Source organism: Gossypium arboreum, chromosome 11 (assembly GCF_025698485.1).
Source record: "Gossypium arboreum isolate Shixiya-1 chromosome 11, ASM2569848v2, whole genome shotgun sequence".
NCBI lineage: Eukaryota > Viridiplantae > Streptophyta > Magnoliopsida > Malvales > Malvaceae > Gossypium > Gossypium arboreum.
In genome coordinates, this window is record NC_069080.1 from 4,933,929 (window position 1) to 4,953,837 (window position 19,909).

The 19,909-nt window shown below is 29.8% G+C and overlaps 3 protein-coding genes across 3 annotated transcripts; 1 reads left to right on the plus strand and 2 right to left on the minus strand.

Moving 5' to 3' along the window:
• Positions 1 to 9,826: 9,826 nt before the first annotated feature.
• Positions 9,827 to 12,324, plus strand: LOC108478244 (cyclin-D4-2-like). Its single transcript, XM_053022033.1, has 6 exons — positions 9,827 to 10,470; positions 10,803 to 10,889; positions 10,980 to 11,078; positions 11,169 to 11,373; positions 11,457 to 11,578; positions 11,693 to 12,324. Exons 1-6 carry the CDS (start codon positions 10,120 to 10,122, stop codon positions 11,930 to 11,932), a joined length of 1,104 nt encoding a protein of 367 aa, XP_052877993.1. The 5' UTR covers positions 9,827 to 10,119; the 3' UTR covers positions 11,933 to 12,324.
• Positions 12,325 to 12,837: 513 nt separating this feature from the next.
• On the minus strand, positions 12,838 to 14,882 carry LOC108478260 (GLABRA2 expression modulator-like). Its single transcript, XM_017780698.2, has 4 exons — positions 14,271 to 14,882; positions 14,091 to 14,192; positions 13,429 to 13,700; positions 12,838 to 13,291 (listed from the first exon to the last, which is right to left on the minus strand). The coding sequence occupies exons 1-4, from the start codon at positions 14,620 to 14,622 to the stop codon at positions 13,115 to 13,117; spliced, it is 903 nt and encodes a 300-aa protein (XP_017636187.1). The 5' UTR covers positions 14,623 to 14,882; the 3' UTR covers positions 12,838 to 13,114.
• Positions 14,883 to 17,058: 2,176 nt separating this feature from the next.
• On the minus strand, positions 17,059 to 18,490 carry LOC108478432 (putative clathrin assembly protein At4g40080). Its single transcript, XM_017780890.2, has 2 exons — positions 17,948 to 18,490; positions 17,059 to 17,843 (listed from the first exon to the last, which is right to left on the minus strand). Exons 1-2 carry the CDS (start codon positions 18,379 to 18,381, stop codon positions 17,288 to 17,290), a joined length of 990 nt encoding a protein of 329 aa, XP_017636379.1. The 5' UTR covers positions 18,382 to 18,490; the 3' UTR covers positions 17,059 to 17,287.
• Between the last annotated feature and the right edge of the window lie 1,419 nt (positions 18,491 to 19,909).

Below are 19,909 nucleotides of genomic sequence, written 5' to 3' on the forward strand. Positions count from 1 at the left end.
AATTAATAATTTTAATTATTTATAAATTTTAATTAGAATATATAAACTATATTTTAAATATTTAAATATAACTATTAAATATTTTAATTAGATATTAACACATTTGTATTATTTTAAAACATATTTTTATTTTTAATTAATGATTTTAACATATTTGTAACTAAGCACCAAGAAAAAAATGTATAATATTATGTTATTGGAGGGTGAAAAATAATTAAATACTAAAATTACTTTTAGGAGAAGAAAAACTAAAACTTTTAACTTCTTCTCTACAGAAGTGCTTTTTAAATGTGCTTTTGAAAAGCTAAAAATTTTAGTTTGTTTAGCACAATTTTTTTAAAGTGTTTTTTGAGCCAAAAGTACTTTTAGAGCTTTGGAGCTAAAAATACTTTTTTTAAGCATTACTAAACAAACCCGAAGTTTTGTTAGACCGAGTTGAATGATATCCCTTTTGAAAGACATAAAAAATAATAATTAAAAATTAAAAATTATTTTTTATATTAATAGTTGCACATTATATAAACATATTTTTATGGGTAAACTACACCATAGGTCACTCAACTATCAATTTTTTTAATTTGGCCACTCAATTAATCGAGATTTTTTTTTTTATCCATTTCTATTAAGTACAGTTAAATCTCTTACGAGAGGGTGACGTGGTAATTAAAAAATCAATACAATAATAAAATTGGCCCTCAACTTTTACTTATTATATGAATTTAGTCATAATTTCAAAATAAATTAACCCTTAAAATTTACCAGTAATCTTAATTTGATCCTCAAAATTTACCCTCTTCCCCACTGCCATTACCGTCGTTGCCTCCACCTCCAACTCCAACTATCAATATTATAATAGCAAAATCTGAAATTGGTCTAAGAATGGCATGCTTAAGATTTATTTGTATTTAGGTTTATCTTCATTGTTATAAAGCAAAATATATTTTATTTCTTAAAATCTCACACTATTAATATTTTTCATAATTTATTTCTCAAAAGCATTATCAAATATACTTCAACCCCATGAATCTTAAAAGTCTTAAATTCAGCAGCATAGTAAAGGACACCCCTTCCCTTTTTATACCTCTTTTATCTACTATTTGGAAAATAAGAGTTTAAACTATTATTTTTATTTTTAATTTTAAAATATTTTAATTATATCTCTAAATTATCGATTCTATATCAATTATATTTTTATTATTAAAACAGTTAAATAACACGTCTAATCTTATTTGATATAATTTAAAATATTTAAAAAAAAGTAAAACGTTAACTATAACTTTTAAAAGTTAAAACTATATATAAAATAAAATAGAAAAATAGAGAATGAATGATAAAGCTTTTATAAAAGCTTCAAAAACCTCAAAATCGAGATTTTACAACATTTATTTTTATTTAACTTTTTATTTGAGAATATGTCGCATAATATTTGACTTCTTATTTAACAATTAATTTAATGATTTTAGTAATGGAAATGCTATTAACACAACTTTGATAGTTTGAAGATGTAATTAGAATGTTAAAATTTATGAATCAATTTAAAATGAAAATTATAGTTTTAAGGATGTGTAATGCAATTAACTCAAAATAATTTCATTATTTATCGCCTTATTTATTCCAAAATGTTAACTATTGCAAAATGCGGAAATTGAGTATCATATTAATCAGTACGTAATGAAATTCTCCGCATCAACCAAATAAACTAAAGCTAAACATTCTTTTTTTAATAATTTCATTTGATGTTTTGATCATATTTGTTCTTTTTTAACACAATATTTAAAACTACTCATAGCTCCTCTCGACCCATAAATAAGAGGATAATGCTCTTCAACGCATTTAAACCTACGTTCTTTTGTATTGACAACAATATCCATATCAATCGAATTAAGACTCAATAGACAAAAAAAACTAAACATTAATAATGATATTAAAATTTTCCAACACATTTAAACAGTAATGATTATTGTATTAAATATTAAAAAATTTGAATAGCTTCCCTTTTATCAAACACAAGGCTTAATATTTCGTACTTAACACTATTTCTTAATTTGACATTTAATTTTTTTAATTTAGTATTTGCACTTATATTTTTTTTCTGCTTTGATATCTGAATTTGATATTTTTTTCCTCTTAATTTTTTAGGGTCCAATTTGGTACCTGAACTTGACTCTTTTTTTAATTTGATGCATAAATTTTTTTCTTTTCTGATTTGGTACCTAAACTTATTAAAGATTATACAAATTACTCCAATATACTAAAATGTTATTTTTATGAGGTAGTAAAATAATCAATGTATGACAAGCATATGGCAAATGATATGATATTTCTTTTTGTATTTTAAATGTTCAATTCTTTTTAGTTTAATTTACTTATTTCATTTTATTAATTTAAATTAATGAATTTATTTTATTTTGGGTTTTAGAACTCTTATTTTCTTATTCAATATTAATCCGTTAAGTATAGCTAAATGCATAATTTTTAACACAAATTTCCTCTAATATTGATGATATTTTTGTAACATTGTGTAAATTTTTAACACCATTAATATTTTGGGATAATTTATATATCATTTAATGAAATTAAATACCAAATTGAACCTAAAAAACTTAAATACTAAATTAACAAATTGTTAAGTACTAAATTAAAAAAATTTAAGTATAGAAACTAAAATATTATATTAAGCCTAATCACAATATAACGGTTGCTATTAGTGTAAGAAATTCGATAAGTAGAGCCGATCAATTAATTAAATATATTTAAATATTAAATAAGAAATAAATATTATAAAAAATTTAAAAGTATTTATTTGTTTAATGATATAGCTTTCAATAATTTTAACAATTAAAATTTATTATTTATGGATAAATTATAAAATAAAATTCACCAATTATATTTCAAAATATACATATTATTTGTTGTTTGACATTGTAAGATGTCTAAAATGGTTAAGAAATATTTTATTATATCATAGGGAGAAGCCTGGGCTGGCAGCCACTCAACCTCTAAAATGTAAAATTTTTATTTAAGCTATTTGAAATTTTTAAAATTTTAAATTAATAAAGGTAAAATTATATTTTAGCTCCTAAAAATGATAAAAATTGATTTAATCCTTTAAAAATTATAAAGATAGAGGCTATTAAAATGGTAAAATTATGTTTTTATTATCGTGAAAATTACAATTTAATTTTGACTCCCTAAAAAATTTTCTAACTTCACTCTGTTATATAATTTTTTTTTAAATATTCTCGTTATAGATTTTGATCATATTTATTCTTTTTGATACAATAACTATAACTACCTATAGTTTCTCCCTAAATCCAAAATAGGAGGATAATGTGTTTCAACACACTTGAATCCACATCCTCATACATTGGCAACAATATTAATGCCAGTCAAACTAAAACTCAATTGACATTATATCATCTATTTTAAATGAAATAAATCATTTAAATATCTAATTAAATAATTAACCAACTAAAATAAATTTTAAAAATTTTTAAATGACTTAATGTTGCCATTAATGATGGAATAAACAAATTTCCTATATGTATATAATTGATAAATTATTAAAAGCTTCAAAAGAGGCAAAGTTAAGAATTATTTCTGCCATACTTTAACAAAATGTCGGAGGCAAATTCATATTGACAAGATGGCTTCCATACATACCTTACGCCTCATAATTTATTTGAAAAATGACACTTTGAACAGAATATTTTAATCATTTATGGATTTTATATAATAGCCTAGCCTCCCAATAGATTTATGCCCTATTACGTATAAGGTGTGTCTATAGAGGCATGAATGCTTCATTAGCATGTCATGATGTGATCAAAAAATGAATATAATAATTGTTTTGTACACCAAAAGTAAGTTATAAAGTGGGTTGTTTTGAGTCGATGCATGGCAAGGTTTGTGAATGATCTTTATAGGTATGAGAAATTAATATGGCAAAGTCGATCAAGAGAAGTATATAAAGATGTTTTGGAGGTGAATTTGGGGTACCAATCCTTAAAACGTAAGCTTTGGAGGTCATTGATATAATCTTTCTACTTCTACTTCTACTTAAATATGTAGCTTTGTTAATTGATAAATGTCGTTGTTTTTCCTAAGTTGGCTTTATCATTCTACACTTATTTTTGTTTTACTGTTGCCTATTGATATAATCGCAAACAATTTTATTTTAGTATTACGATTTAAAAGTATTTTTTCCTTGCTTTGTTTGTTGAAGCTTTAGCAAGATACGCATGGCTTCGCTGGTAGTTTAGCAAGTTGGGGCTTTAAGAGGTTGGTCAGAAATAACATTAGGGCTTTCAAAAGTAAACTTGTTCAAGGGTCAGGGGTCATACTACTTTAAACTTGAAAGTCTATTGGTAGGGTTTAAATAAAAATATAATGTTCAAAAATAGGGTTACGCATAAAAGATAAATTTTTATATATAGACATTATGCCTAATTCATTGTTCCCACCATTGTCAACAAGGAGCGATGCCTCTTCTTTTTTTTTTTAATCTTTGATTGGTTTTATCAAGAGGGAGGAGACCTTTTGCCTTAGTCCTTAAGGGCATAAAGTGGACGAGACCTTACACCTTAGTCTTCGGTTGATTCTACTAAGACAGAAGAGATCTCTCGTCTTACTTTTTAAAGGCATAAGAGGACGAAACCTTGCACCTTAGTCAATTCCTCAAGGGGGACAAGATGTCATACCTTGACCTTAGGTTGATTTTACGCAGAGGGACGAGACTCCAAACCTTGTCTTTCAATTGTTCTCCATATGAGCATATTTACCAAGCTACACAACACATACCTAGTAACTATCTTTTCTATTTTTTGAACCTACTTGGGGTGCGAGTGAGATGGCCTTTTGGGGGTGTGGCAAAGTGACCCCAAGTGGTGCAAGCGAGGGACTCCTTAATGTAATACCCTGAAAATCTTTACAATAATATATTATCCTCGATATAATAAAATAAGGAAATAAAGTGATAAAAAGGGAAGTTTTGAGTTATGGCAACATTGGGAAGTAAATTATGATATCTTGATTCAGGAAAGGACTAAATTGTAAAAGTTAGAAAAGTTTTGTTGCCTAAGAGTAAATACTCAAGACTTAAAGGGTTAAAGTGTAAATATGAAAAGTTGAAGGACCAATAGTGTAAATATTTTAAGGGTAGAATGATCTAGAAACTAAGGAAAATGGATGAATTAGGACCAAAATGAATAAGTGAAGAACTATGAGGGACTAAATTGCAATTTTACCAAATTAAATGATGACTCAAGGATGGAATTCTAAAAGATCATGAAGGGCAAAATGGTCAATTAGTAAGAGAGAGAATTCTAGAATGTAATGATTATGTTAATGATATTTTAAATTAATTAATTAGATAAATATTATTTTATTAATATTTTATGAGATATTTAATATTATTTTATTATTATTTATTTAGTATATAAGGAAAGAAAGATGAAGAATTTTCATCATCTTTCCTTTCCATGCAAACTAACGTGAGAGAAAGAGAGGAAGAAAGAAAGTTTTACTTTCTTTACAATTTGGTCCTTTACCAAAAATTCACCATTTTCACCCAAAAATCAAATGAATTTCCATAGCTACCAAGAGAGAAAAATGTTAAGGAGAACATGGGGAGTTAGAATATCAAGTTGGATTCAAGAAATAGAAGCTGGAGGAGAGAGAAAATCAAGTTAAAGATTGGTATCAAGAGAATAAGGTAAGTACATCAAGATTTCAATATGTTTTAAGTTTGTTATTGTTGATAAATCATGGAAATAATGTTATAGTAGAGTTTTATTACATAAGGTCCTATGTTCTTGATATGTTAGTGAAGAGAAAATAAGAGAAAGTGATGAGAAATGGTGTAGAAAAAGAAAATAAGGGTGTTATAACATGGTAATTAATATCTTGCACTAAAACAGTTATGGACAGCAGCAGTAGTCTAACTTTGAAAAATCACCATAAATTTTATAAATTGAATTAGAAGATGAAAAAAATATGGAATTAAATCTTAATGAGTCTAGTTTCTCATAGAAGAAACAGTGTAAGCAATGAGTTTTTAAATTTTGATATATAATGAATTTTGTGAGACAAGGTCAGAATGAATTCGGGTTCCCCTGTTCAGACTTTGAAAAATAATAAAAAAATGAAGAAAAATAATTAGAGGCTTAAATTTATATTTATAGAATCCTGAATGAGTCTAGTTTTATTAGAAACAAACTAGAACATCATTTGAATTCTGTAAAAGGAGATAACTAATTTTTAGTGAAGAAGGGTCAGAACTGTCAGACAGCAGAACAGGGGTGACTTTAATGAATAAACTGTACTAATTGGCTAAACCAAAAATTCTTAAAATTTTATGATAAGAATACATGTGAGTCTAGTTTCAGGAAAAATTAACGGATCTTAATTTCGAGTTCTGTAGCTTAATATATAAATAATTTAGTGACTATGACGCAAATGGGCAGTTTTGAATGTACATATAAGTAAATAGTGAAATTATTGATAATGTTACTTGTTGTATGTTATATAAATTAAGGATGTGGAATGGAGAGGAGGAGGAGGAAAATATGTATGAATATTCATCTAGCATGGCTAATTTGCATGTTTTAGGCTCAGGGACTAAATTGAATAAAAGTAAAATTTTATGGGCAATTTTGTAAAAATGTCAGAAATGACTAAATTGCATAAAATAGATTATTTTATTATTTAAATTACAAAAATTTAACGAAATTATCAATTTAGTTCAAGATCGGGGGAAAACATGTTTTAGGGATTAAATTGAAAAGTGTTGAAATTATAGAAAATTTTGATATTTTATAGAATTCATGGACTGTTATCAATATATATGAGAATAATAGTTGGAAATAAGGATTAAATTGCAAGAATTTTACTTTCCTGTCCCTAAGGATGAAATCGTCATTAATTAAAAGTTTAGGGGCAAAATGGTAATTTTGCCTAGAAGCATTAATTAAATGTATTAGAATATGAAATGAATGAAAATGATGATCAAATTTATTTATAAAGATCCGGACGACATAAATACGAGACTTGATCATGGAAAAGAAAATATATCAGAATAATGAAATAATAAACACGAGCAATCAATGAGGTAAGTTCGTGTAACTTGAATTATATTCTGAAATGCTTGAGATTGTATGTTATTGATGTGAATATGATTTGAATGTTCATTGTATGAAAATTTATAAAACACTGATATATTTGATAAAATGGGAAGAAATCCCGGTTGAATGAAAGGAAAATTCGATGGATCTCTGAAAAGGAAATTGACGGTAAAAAGGATCTAGCAGGACGGGTGATCCTATCTGATATAGCCCTCCGAAGAATATGTGTAAAATGGATTTAGCCGGACGGTAATCCGAATTAGGTCTCAATTTAGCTTTGGATGGTAATTGGATCCAAGCTCATTAGAGTAATTGTCGTTCTGAGGATTTAGCTCGGGTGGTAATCCCGACAATACTCTATGAGTTTATATTGCGAGGATTTAGCTCGGACTGGTAATCCCGCTGCAAGGATGAGGTTCAGGGAGTGTGCTCTCGATATAAAATGTGTAAGACCATGGTTGAAAGATACCATGGCAACTCGATATGAAATGTGTAAGACCATGGTTGAAAGATACCATGGCAACGTGATATGAAATGAACAAGACCATGGTTGAAAGATACCATGGCAACATGACGAAAATGAGTAAGACCATAGTTGAAAGACACTATGACATCATGTCAAAGATAAATAAGACCGTGGATGGGAGACGCTCTAGCATCTGTTGAACAATTGATATTCGTAATATGTATCGATGACGAATGGTTATATGAAATAATTATGAAGATAGATAAACGAAATAAGTATAAGTACATGAAATATAATTTATGTTAAGTTTGATATAAGCTATTACCGAATAAATATACATAAAATATATGGAAATGATGGAGCATGAAATATTGATATAATGAAATGAATGATAAATGCTTATGAAGAAAGCGGTAAGAGCATGATATATTTCATGACATGTACATGTATGATTATCTTTGATATGTTGATACAAGGAAATTATGTAATTGAGACTATTATTAAACTCAAGTGCGATATGTCGAGAAAATAGATATATCGGTGTTGAATTTATATGAGATATATGCAAGTATACTAACAATGTTCTTTGTTTGATGCTTATACAACTGTCAAACTGTTGATTGAATGGTAATATATTTATTTATATGATGCATTGAATCGGTAAGTATTTAAATTTTTTTTTAGTGATCTGTAAATGGTAATAATGCTCTGAAACCCTATTCTGGCAGCGGATACGGGTTAGGGGTGTTACACTTAATGTGTTAGTGAAGTACTCCTTAGGTCCTTAGGTGATCTCCTAATAGTGTTAGCAAAAGGCTCATTGGTAGTCCGAGTGAGGGACCCATAATGCTAGTGAAGGGGCCTATTGATGTGTTGGCAAAGGGTCCCTTAATGTGCCAACGAAGGACCGTTGATAAGCCCTATTGGGTGCGATAGAGGGCTTCTGTGTGTGGGTGATAAGCCCATTGGGGTGCTAGTAAGGGCTATCTTGATGTGGCAAAGGGCCCCTTGATATGTCGGTGAAAGGATTCATGGTGTGCAAGTGAGGGCTCCTTGTTGATCCTTTTGCTAATGCAATAAATACTTTCTTTTTTTTTACATATTCGAGGGAAACATCTTTGTTGCTCCCCAAGGTTGGAAGCTCCTAAAAACCCAAATATTAAGAGACTCTATAATGCTAAAAGTGTTGGAAAAAACTCAAAAATGGAGAAAGACAAAAGAGCTTAAGGGGATTGAGCCATGGATTTTCATTTAGGGAAAAGGAATTCCCTTTTTTTCTCAATTCTAATAAACGATGTCAATTATTACAAACACAAAAGTTGGGGTGGTTTGTGTTGGAACATAGTGATAAATTATGTTTCTTATTACTAAAAGTTATGTAACTTGACTATGAACAAAAAGTTATAATTATTCAAGTAATATCTTATGAATGGTTGTGTTCATTATTAATAGATGTGACTATGTAGATAAACATCTCTTAGTTAGTTAAATTTCTATGAAGAGACATGAGAATTTTTATAAATAGAAAAGAAATTTCATTTGCATATATACGAAGATATACCAAAATTTAAAAACAAAAGTTTCTTTATTCACCTCCATCTTAATAGAATTTGATATTGTTGCTATACTCCACTTGATGCTTAGTGAATCATTTTTGTCAATGCAAAATGTAAACAGTCATTAGACTTCATTGTATCCTTAAAACTTATTTACTAGTAACTAAGTTTATTTTATCCCTACACATCAATAGTTTATTATGGCAATTCACACTATAAAGGATGCAGAGAGCTGCTAGTACAAGATGATTTACATCATGAAGGGTGTGGAAAATCGCTAGACTTGATATATCAAATTCTATAGATTAAAGAGTTCTTTTTAGAAAGATTTGACGTACAAATTTTTTTTTTCTAATGGAAAGCTTTTATAATGAAATAAGAGCTTTTGGCATGGGTTCCATTTGAATGATGTGGTTGTAGAGGCACTAGACAATAAAATGTGTTAAGGTGGCTGGATGGTGATTTACGAAAATATGTATAATAATAATTTTTGTTTTTGAAATTAAATATTCACAATCGGTAGAAATTATTAATCTCCTTATTACGAATACTTTTAAAAGAGTAAACAGCTGGTTATAAAATGCGCTCCACGTGAAGTTTATTACATAATTCATTCCCATTTTTGCATTAATTATAAGATTTTTCATTATATTTCCTTTCTTGGTTCTTTTTGCAATGGCGTGGTTGTCCTTCTGCTCGATCCCTCAATTTCATCTCTCATTTAACCCTAAAAACTCAACTTGTCTTTCCCTACATAAAGCTTCTTTTATTGCAACAGTCTCTTCTCAGCCCCACTCCCTTTCACTCTCTCTTTTTGGCTTTATTGTATAATGAAAAATATGCTCTTCCCCACAAGCCATTGATGAGCCCTTTTCAACACAAAGCTTTCACCTTCATAATGAATTAATTAGTTTTTGCTTTTCTTTTTCCCCTGGGGTTTTAATATACCTCACATTTTAGGGGTTTCTCTTGAAAAATGACTGAAAATCTTGACTGTTCAACCTCAAATCTTCTCTGTTCTGAGAACACAAGCTCTTGCTTTGATGGTGATCTTGATTTTAATGCCTTGAACGAGTTTGGGGCTTCCCGTGCTTGTCATCAACTCTTTAAAAACCAAATCTTTAATCCAAATGACCCTTTCCTTATAAACAACAGATCAACTTCTTTGATGGGTTGTCCTGGTTTTGCATTACAAAGTGATGATGTAATTAAGGCAATGGTTGAAAAAGAGATGGAGCATTTGCCTAGAGATGATTATCTTAAGAGACTGAGAAGTGGGGATTTGGAGTTGAGCGCCAGGAGAGAGGCTATTGAATGGATTTGGAAGGTCTGTTTATTTTGCTATTCTTTTTCCTGATCAGTTTTATATTGACATTTTACTTGTTTGATCCATTTCACCGCTTTTTGTAACTGGGTTCTTGTTTATCAACAGCAATATAGACTTTTCTCAGTAAAACTCATCGCATTGTGCAATTTAATGGAATTTCCATAGTTCGTTTGATCAATCTATTTCTTAGATATTGGTAGAACTCTTTTATATTTAGTAAATGTGTTTCCCCCTTTTCTTTCATTATTCTTGTAATTGGACTCTTTGTTTGATCATTCCTCAGTGATAATGTGCTAGGAATGATGATTTAATCTTTCATTTTTTATTAACAGGCTTCAGCTTATTTCAATTTTGGACCTGTGAGTCTTTGCCTATCCATTAACTACTTGGATCGGTTCCTATCAATGTATGATTTACCTGTAAGTTCTCAAATTAGCTTCAAATTTGGTTCTTTAAGTTCTTAAACCATAATATATTCACTGATTGTTTCTATCTTCTTGGGGGCACAGAGAGGTAAAACATGGACTGTCCAACTGTTGGCCGTTGCATGTTTATCTATTGCAGCTAAAATGGAGGAAACAAAGGTGCCTTCATCAGTAAACTTACAGGTGATTACAATATATATAGATTGATTTTTCTTGATTGTTAATCCCTTGGTCTTTTTCCCAATTTGAGTTTCATGATTGGGTTGTTTGCAGGTGGGGGAACCAAAGTTTGTGTTTGAAGCCAAAACAATACAAAGAATGGAACTATTGGTTTTAAGTACATTGAAGTGGAGAATGCAAGTTTTAACACCTTGTTCCTTCATTGATTACTTCTTTAATAAACTTCGTAATGATCATCAATATCCATTATCAACTTCAATCACTAGATCATTGCAGATAATATTGAACACCACCAGAGGTTTATTTCTCACTATATCTATTTGTTTATGTTATTATTATTGAGAATCAATGGTGTTTGATTGGGGAAATGAATGAATGCAGGTATTAATTTGTTGGAGTTCAGACCTTCTGAAATAGCAGCAGCAGTGGCCATTTCTGTTTCAGGACAAATGCAAAGATGTGCCATTGATAAAGCTATTTCATCATTCATCTTTGTACAAAAGGTAAAAAAAAAAAAAAAAAAAGGAGAAGAAGATACAAAAATGGTGGTGCCTGTAAATACTTAAAAAACTCACAAGAAGAGAAGAGATGTCAATTTTTTATTTTTTTTTTTGCAGGAAAGAGTGTTGAAGTGTGTTGAAGTGATGAAAGATTTGACATTCATTAATGGCTCAGCTGCTACTACTTCAGCTACATCATCGGTGCCCCAAAGCCCCATTGGGGTATTAGATGGTGCAGCATGTTTGAGCTATAAAAGTGATGAAATAAAACATGGGTTATTCGCAAATTGTTCTCATCCTACACCAGATCTTAAGAGGAGGAAACTAGACAAATCATCTCAACCGGATCACATCTGAAATTTTCCCTGGAATAAAATTTTAAGGTGAAAAATAAAAAAACAAATATGGTTCAAAGTTGAAGAACCCACAACACTATATATCACAGGAAGAAGAAGTGGATGGTGCCTCAGCCATTGCCATGGTGGTGGTGTTTTTGGAAACAAATACTGCAGCTTTATTATTATTACCATTTGTTGTAGATTAGATTTCAATTACAGAGAGAGGGGAAAAATATCATGTCAGAAATTATAAGCAAAAGAGTGTAATATTCTTTCAGGCAGCAATTAGAGTGTAATTATGGTCATTCTAATCATAATAGAAAATTGCTGTTATTTCTTGATGATGGGTGGTTTGTGTACTCTTTGTCTTATTTTTTACATAAATAAATTAAAGGTAGAGTATTGGGTTTAGAGTAAGACCGGTCAACATCTGAGGTTTGGTTCAGTTTTTAAGTTCCGTCTGTTTCTGAATTCTGAAATAAAAACAGAAACACAAAAATAAATGTGAGAGCAGAAGCCTTGGGAATCCGCAGGCTACTTACTCACTGCCATCAAATTTCCCACATCCTATTCTCTTTAAAAGTAATTCATATATTAATCTTTATAATATGAAAATTTGTTACTTTAATAATTATAATTTAATTCTATTAGGGTATTCTCTGACAAGTTGATATATGTGATTGAGAAATAGTTGCTCCACGTGTGTATATACATGTTCTTTTTTTTATGCAAAAATCATATAACATAATCAGATCTTTGGGAAAATAATTAAATTATAAGATAAGATTGAGAATAGAAAAACTTGTAAACAAGTCTAAAACGTGCATGGTGAATGCAGAAGGAAAATACAAAAGTCCTGATTTAACAAAATTTAAAACATATATAAAATATATGATATCTTAAATCTAATTATGACACATAAAATAATATATATCGTCAAATATAAATTATCCTTGTGAATTTTATTATTAGATTTTATCATTGAGATTTACAATAGCATTTTTATCGTCACACACAATGTTTCTGAATCGTTTTGTTAAAGAAAAAAACAGAACATACATATTCTTTGTATTCTTTCCTTCTTAACAGCCATCAGAGCTTCCAAGGGAGGGGAGCATGTATTATCAGATGATCCCGAGCAGCCGAGTAAACCCATTGCACGGTAACGTCGTATGACGGAGTATCACGAGAGATTGTGATGTCAGCTATGTAGTTGCAAAGCTTCCTTTAGGCATGTAACAGCACCGTCATAGTTTAAGAAGCCCATGAACCAAAATTCATGACTATCAACGGTGATAACTTGGATGTACTTTTCAGCACAATTGAGTCGGCTCGTTGAAGGATTAACCGCTTTAAGTTGATGTAATGGGATAACTACCTGTTTTAAGCAGAGAAAGAATGTCGAGAATCATATGAATCTCACACACACATATATATATATTTCCATACCCATCAAACACAAATATTTCAATAAAAATGAAGAATAGAAGCAATTAGAATGTTAAAGGTTATTACCTTATAGTAGCTCCATTCAGTTTGGGTACCATTTTTATAGGGAAGGGGAGTGTCACTGCAATATGCAAGCTTTGCTGTAGATACATATAAAATTCCCATGACAGGTCCAGCTGATGTGGACAAATAACATACAAATGAATTCCCAAGTTGCTCTTCCGGATCCGTTACAAAAGTGTGTCTGAATATCTTCTCATACCCACCTTCTGCTAAAACCTTTGTTCCTTGTGCGATTCTTCCCATGGCTGCCTCTGCCAAACTCGGGCTTGTTTTTACTGTTTGAATAGATATTTAAGGTTTTTTTTTTCCAATATTATACACTTAAACTTGGATTTAATGTTTAATTCGAAGCCTAAAATTTATTTTGGTTCGATTAAGTATCTAAGCTTCATTTCTTGATTCAAAATGGTATAAGAAATCAAGCTTAGGTACTTGGTTATTTGAACTATGAAATTAAATTAATGTGTTAATTCAAACAAAAAAACAAATCCAGATACTTGAATAAAGAAAAATTTAAACACCAAAATAAATCTTGAGTTCAATTCAAGTATAATTGAAAATAAAATTAAATTAAATACCAAATTTAACTTTGAAGGCCATAAGATATATTTTCCTTAAAAAATATATAAGAAATAAAAAAGTAAATTAACAGGGGAGAAACATACAATGCTGCCACGTGTTCCCTGCAAGATCCTCGGCTTTTCTCGTGGCTTCTCCCACTTTTCTCCCCCATCTCCCCAATACATCCTTCACAGTGTCCATTTTCTCTGTGTTCGATTTCAAGATGAATTAAAATTTTCAAAATGAAAGATAATAATGGAAATAAATGTGTTGTAATTGCTTGCCTTTTAAGGAAGTCGAAAATGATTCCGGCGTAGGAGACTGAACAATGTAAGGATTGGATCCGTTAGCTGCGGACATGGTGACGCTGTGATCCGCAGCAGGCGATTCACTAACTAACTCGGCGCTCCAACGAACAGATTTCCTCGATCCGGTTGATGTTTGATTCGGTGACCGCTCGCTTTGAATCTCATTCTCTTTCGGATTCTGAGCCTCTTTCTCTTCTTCTTTCTCCGGTTCTGTTGTTGGCACAATAACAAATTCATCAGCGTCCATTTCGGGATCCGACTCTTTCCGGTTCTGTTCTTCGGCCGGTGAGCTGGACTTTGACTCGGCTACCGTCGTCCATTGTTCCATTCTTGTATAACGTTCAGAAAAAATGGCTCCGCGTGAAGTGGCGTGGGTTTTTTGTTGGAAGTTTAGTCGGAGGCTGGTATTTGATCTTTGTATTTTTCTTTTTAAAGAAAAGAATAACTTGAGCTGACCAAAACTGGAAAAAGGAAGGAATAACTTAAGCAGCGAAATTGCTATTAGTAATAATATGCAACCTACGCTCTCACACCAACTTTAATTCTTATTACAAATAGACATGTGATATAAAAAAGGTATGATTGGGTGTTAATCGGTGGTGGAATTTAGTTCAGTTCGTTATTAATTTTTAAATTTATAATTATCAGTTAATTGATTTAAAATTAAGTAATTAATTAAGTTAACTGAAATAAATAATATATATCATATATAATATATTTATATTAGAAATGTATTTTTGAATTATTATTTTTTATATTAATCAAAATAAATAATATATATTATATATAATATATCTCTTTGAACTATTAAAAGAAAAAGAAAGTGAATATTAGTAAAGTTTTTTACTTATTTTAATCAAAAGATAAAATATATAAATTTCAGTTAATTAGGTTACCTTAACGCTCGAATTAATCGAAATATTTTAATTCGATTAATGTATTTAAAAAATTTGATTCAATTAGTGATTAAAATTTTTATATTTTAAAAATTTTAATTAATAATAATTTGGTTCGACTAATAATTAAACCGCCAATTAAATACCCGTAATGATATGCACGAAAATACAACACATGAATAGCATGTTTTAATTTAGTATGAATTTTATTATATAATCGTGTTTTACGTAACAACCATGTCAATCAAATACAAGTAAGGCGTAGAGATATGATTGAGACGTAATTAATTAGCTCAAAGATTTCCCTCAATATCTGTTGGAATACATGTAGTGATGGATTATAGTTATTAGTTTGTAAAATTTATTTTCATTGTTTGTTTAGTTATATATATTTAGAATTTTTTATGGATATTTTATAATATTCATGATTTTTAATATTTTAAAAAATTCTATATATTTATTATTTTTAATTTTGTATAATTATATTTTTAAATTTTAGAAGAATGACGAATTCATCAAATTGATAAATATTTGGACCTTCAAGGTTAGTATTTATGAATGATAAAAAAAATTACTATCCTCCTTTTCTTCACAAATATGATGTTTATCATTCAATCGAGTATTTTTGTTTGATTTTATTGGCTCATGATTCTTTACCAAATAAATGGTTTTTTTACCCAAATAATATAAAAACAATAATTAATTAGAAAAAAGGTATGAAAAATAAATTAATTATGAAAATAGGCCTTTGTTACAGTATTTTGACGATGTCGTTTGACAAATTGGTAGCACTAGAGAAATGTGATGATTTAAAATATTTAGGGACATGATATGTAAATTTCTTGTTTTGGTTGGCGGCTTGGTAGTGTGGCAGCATCAAACTTTAAATAGGTAAATTATTTCATAAACCCCTTATTTATTATTTTCTTTTATTCCCCTTTAACACCAAAAATAATAAAATTTTTCGAGATTGTTCAAGGTATTATGGTGATATTCATGGCTGCCATGGGAGAAATTGAAGTGAGCAATGTTCATGCCGACTCTCAACAGCTTCTCGATCATGGGTATCGATTGCAATACTGGACCCAGAGTGCAAACAATTTTGGTTTTGGTAATACGGCCATCATTTAGAAGCTCCTTCAAGTTCTCATCAATGTCGATATTCGTCATTTTCTTTTTGATTCGGACAAAAAAACTCGAACAAAAGAAATATTGAAATAAAAAAAAATGAGGTTAATGTAGGGTTAGTGAGAGAGATCAAATAAGGTAAATATAGAAATGGTTTTTTAAAATATATACAATCAAATATGAACAAATTAGAAGCAAACATAAAAAAAAAATGCTTTATGTTGAATTAAATTGAGAAATGAGATATTATACCTTATAAGTAAAAAAAAAGAAAGAAATAGACGAAAAAAAGTGAGTTTTGAAGAACAGGATAGTGAGGAAAAATATTTTTCGCAAAATAAATACTTTTTTTTGGTGTTAAAAGAAAAGAAAAGACAATAATTTAAGTGTCAACTAAAACAGGAAATTTACATATGAGGTCCTTAAAATTTTAGGTAATCGTATTTTAATCTGGTGTTGCTAATATGTTAAGCGACACCAACAGAATAATATAGCAAATACCTATTTTTGTAATTAATTTATTTTTCATATATTTTTGTAATTAATTATTACTTTTATATTATTTTGATAAAAACCTAAATGAAATAAACTTTCATATCTTATATATTAATTAACCATAGTAATTATGATTATAGTATTTAAATATATCATAATCATTATAAACAAAATTAATCATTATAAAACATAATTAAATATCTTTATTTTTATTAATATTTAAAATCAAAATAATTGGAACAATATTTAAATAATGTTATTATATAATTTTAAAATCAAAAGGTAATTTATTGACCCAATGACCAAGATTCAAATAGAAAATTATACTTACAAATTCTTAACGATTTTTTTTTTTTTTTGAAATAGATATTGCAATTTTTCAGATTCCAACTAAGCTAAATCCGTAAAAAAAATAAAATTAATATTGAAGCTTAGAAAACCTTCCTGAAAAGAAGTCAACCGAGTCACCAAGCTTCAGAACTCGCTCCCGTACCGAGATGACTCGCTAACCTTGTTCTTGCTGCTCTCCATAACCATTAACCTTCCTTCTCCTCCGTACAATTCATTGTTCCCGACTTGATCCTTCATTTCACTTATTGAACCCCAAACAGTCTCAACCAACACATTCCTCATTTGTCCAAGTGCTGATAATCTCTCTTTACAATCTTCCAGTCTCTTCAAAGCAAACCCCAACTCAACTGACTCAAAAACACTCAAACAACTCAGTCTCTCTCTAAACTCACTGACTCGAATGGAAACCTCGTTGGCTGATGCCAAATAATCCTCACCCACCATTCCTAGAACCTCGTCCACCAATATGTTGCCATTTGTATGCAAAGAATTGGGCATTCTCGAAATCTGTTCGATTAAATTCCCCAAAGAGTTTATCTCTTTAAGCAATTGGCTATTTATAAGAGATGATACTTTCTCCTCTTCTTCTTCATTTTTATCTACACTGCTTGAAGCTGAACTTAGAAAGAATCCCAAAACCCTTGACGTTTGCAACAGATTTTCAAGGTATAAAGCATACCTGCAATTTGTTTTGAATATATTTTCTTTAAATTTGATGCTGAAATGTGAAATCACGTATTTTCCTAGAAAGTTGGAGAAACTAAAAAATAAAATAAAACATACCATCTAACCCAATAGGAAAGTTCCCAAGTTAACAACGTCGTGTTATCTCTGAAATTGGATAGTTTAAGGTAGTTTCGGCCGCCATTGAAAGGGTAAACAGAGAGCTGATCTTGAAGAATAAAGCTGCCACGCTTAATGATGTGATGAACAGTGATGAGACACTTGATGGCAACGGATGCATCACGGGTGGTCTGAAGACGGTCCATGAGGATCTCGATGGCAGTGGAAACGGTGGCGCGTGAGGTATGGCCGGAGGCAAGTAAAGTGGCCAAGTGCCTTGGGTCAGGTGGAGTGAAGGGGTCATGGGTGGTGGCTCTTAGTAAGGCTAAGTGGAGGGATAGGGTTTTGGGATCGGAAAGCAAAGCTGCTTTGCTTTGAGAAGCTTTGTCCTTGATGATCCCAATGAAGTCCCTAAGAATCGTTATCCGCCCCATTCAACAACAAAACAAAGCCAAAGAAGAAACGAAAGGTAGAGAGAAATTTTATTATGAAAAGAACTGTTATCTACTTATCACAATTTGTTGGGGTTCATTTCTAATATAAAAATAATTACTAGGCTTTAATTTGTAATTTGGCCCTCAACTATACCCTAATTATCAATTTGGTCTTTAAAGTTTTTTTTCTGTCAAAAGTAATCCCTAAAGTTTCCTTTTGTCACACTAATTGGCGCTTCGGTTAATAGACATTAAAAGAAAATTTATGTGGCATTTTGGCCTATGACTTGTGCTAAAAAGATAAATTAAACTTAATATTTTTTCTTTCTTTCTTTCTTTCTTCTTCCTTCTCTCTCTCCCTCCCCCTCTCCCGCCGCAATTCTCTTCTTTTTTTGAAGCTAAGTGCAGGCTACATTTTATTGATAAACTTAACATAAATATAATATAAAGCATAAGATCTTTAAAAGCTAAGTGCAACTCAACTCTTGCCCTCGTTCTTATCTTCACCAAATTCTATGAACTTAGCCTTAGAGAGTTTGTATCTATTTTAACATGTGTCGCTTTATTAATGGCTGAAAGTGCCCCATTTTTCTTCAACGTCTTTTAGTAGAAGGGTCAACTTGTTTGACGAAGGTAAACTTTTTGGATTACTTTTGATTTAAAAAAAGAAAGAAAAAACTTTTAAGAGCCAAAATGAGAATCATGGTATAGCTTAAGGGTCAATTTATTACTAAAGCCTAATAATTATGATGTTCGTGAATATATTTTATAATTATTTGGATAAATGACATTATTAATCATTAAATTATGGGAAAATTTTTGTTTTGATCACTTTAACACTAGAAAGAGTTAAAATTGATCATTGAATTATTCAAAAAAAAATTATTTTAAGTCATTGAGTTTTTTTTTTTTAAGTTCTACTAATGAGCTCCAAGTGACGATTCGAAATCCAAGTCAATCTAACAGTCAATGCTAGAAATCAAAAAATTAAATTAAATTTTAATTTGTAAATTCATGACATCTAAAGTTATTTCATGAAGAAAAAAACTAAACTATAAAAAAAGAATGGGAAATAAAGTTTTCAATTGGTACATGTAGAGCTGATCATGGGCTAGGCGGCCCGGCCAGACCCAAAGGCCCGCCCAAAAAATGGGAGGGTTTTGGTAAAAATATAGGCCCAAAAAATGGGCTTGGGCAAAAAAAGAGGCTGTTTAGAAAACGGGCAGACCTCAGTAAGAGTTTTTTGCCTGCCCGCCCAATTATATATTAATATATTTTTATTTTATTTTAATCATTTTAAATTTTAATATAACTATTTTTATTAAATTGTCAATTTGTGTATTGTTTTAAGAATTGTTTTAGTATCATTTTTATTTGTTTTAATATTTGTTTTATGTTTTTAAATATATTTAATTTATTATATTTTTAAATTTTTTATTTAATGAAATAAGCAAAAAATTAATACGGGCGGGCCGGGCTCGAGCTTAGCAATTTTATTTCGGGCCGAGCTTGGACAAATTTTTAGGCC

Bases quoted from the DNA above. Each gene is read 5' to 3' on its own strand.
- LOC108478244 (XM_053022033.1), top strand. From the start codon at position 10,120: ATGACTGAAAATCTTGACTGTTCAACCTCAAATCTTCTCTGTTCTGAG. The intron at 11,374-11,456 runs GTTTATTTCTCA...GAATGAATGCAG, and splicing joins AATATTGAACACCACCAGAG to GTATTAATTTGTTGGAGTTC. The intron at 11,579-11,692 runs GTAAAAAAAAAA...TTTTTTTTGCAG, and splicing joins CATTCATCTTTGTACAAAAG to GAAAGAGTGTTGAAGTGTGT.
- LOC108478260 (XM_017780698.2), bottom strand. From the start codon at position 14,622: ATGGAACAATGGACGACGGTAGCCGAGTCAAAGTCCAGCTCACCGGCC. The intron at 13,701-14,090 runs GTATGTTTCTCC...CTATTCAAACAG, and splicing joins AGGGAACACGTGGCAGCATT to TAAAAACAAGCCCGAGTTTG. The intron at 13,292-13,428 runs GTAATAACCTTT...TGCTTAAAACAG, and splicing joins CTGAATGGAGCTACTATAAG to GTAGTTATCCCATTACATCA.
- LOC108478432 (XM_017780890.2), bottom strand. From the start codon at position 18,381: ATGGGGCGGATAACGATTCTTAGGGACTTCATTGGGATCATCAAGGAC. The intron at 17,844-17,947 runs GTATGTTTTATT...AACAAATTGCAG, and splicing joins CTTTCCTATTGGGTTAGATG to GTATGCTTTATACCTTGAAA.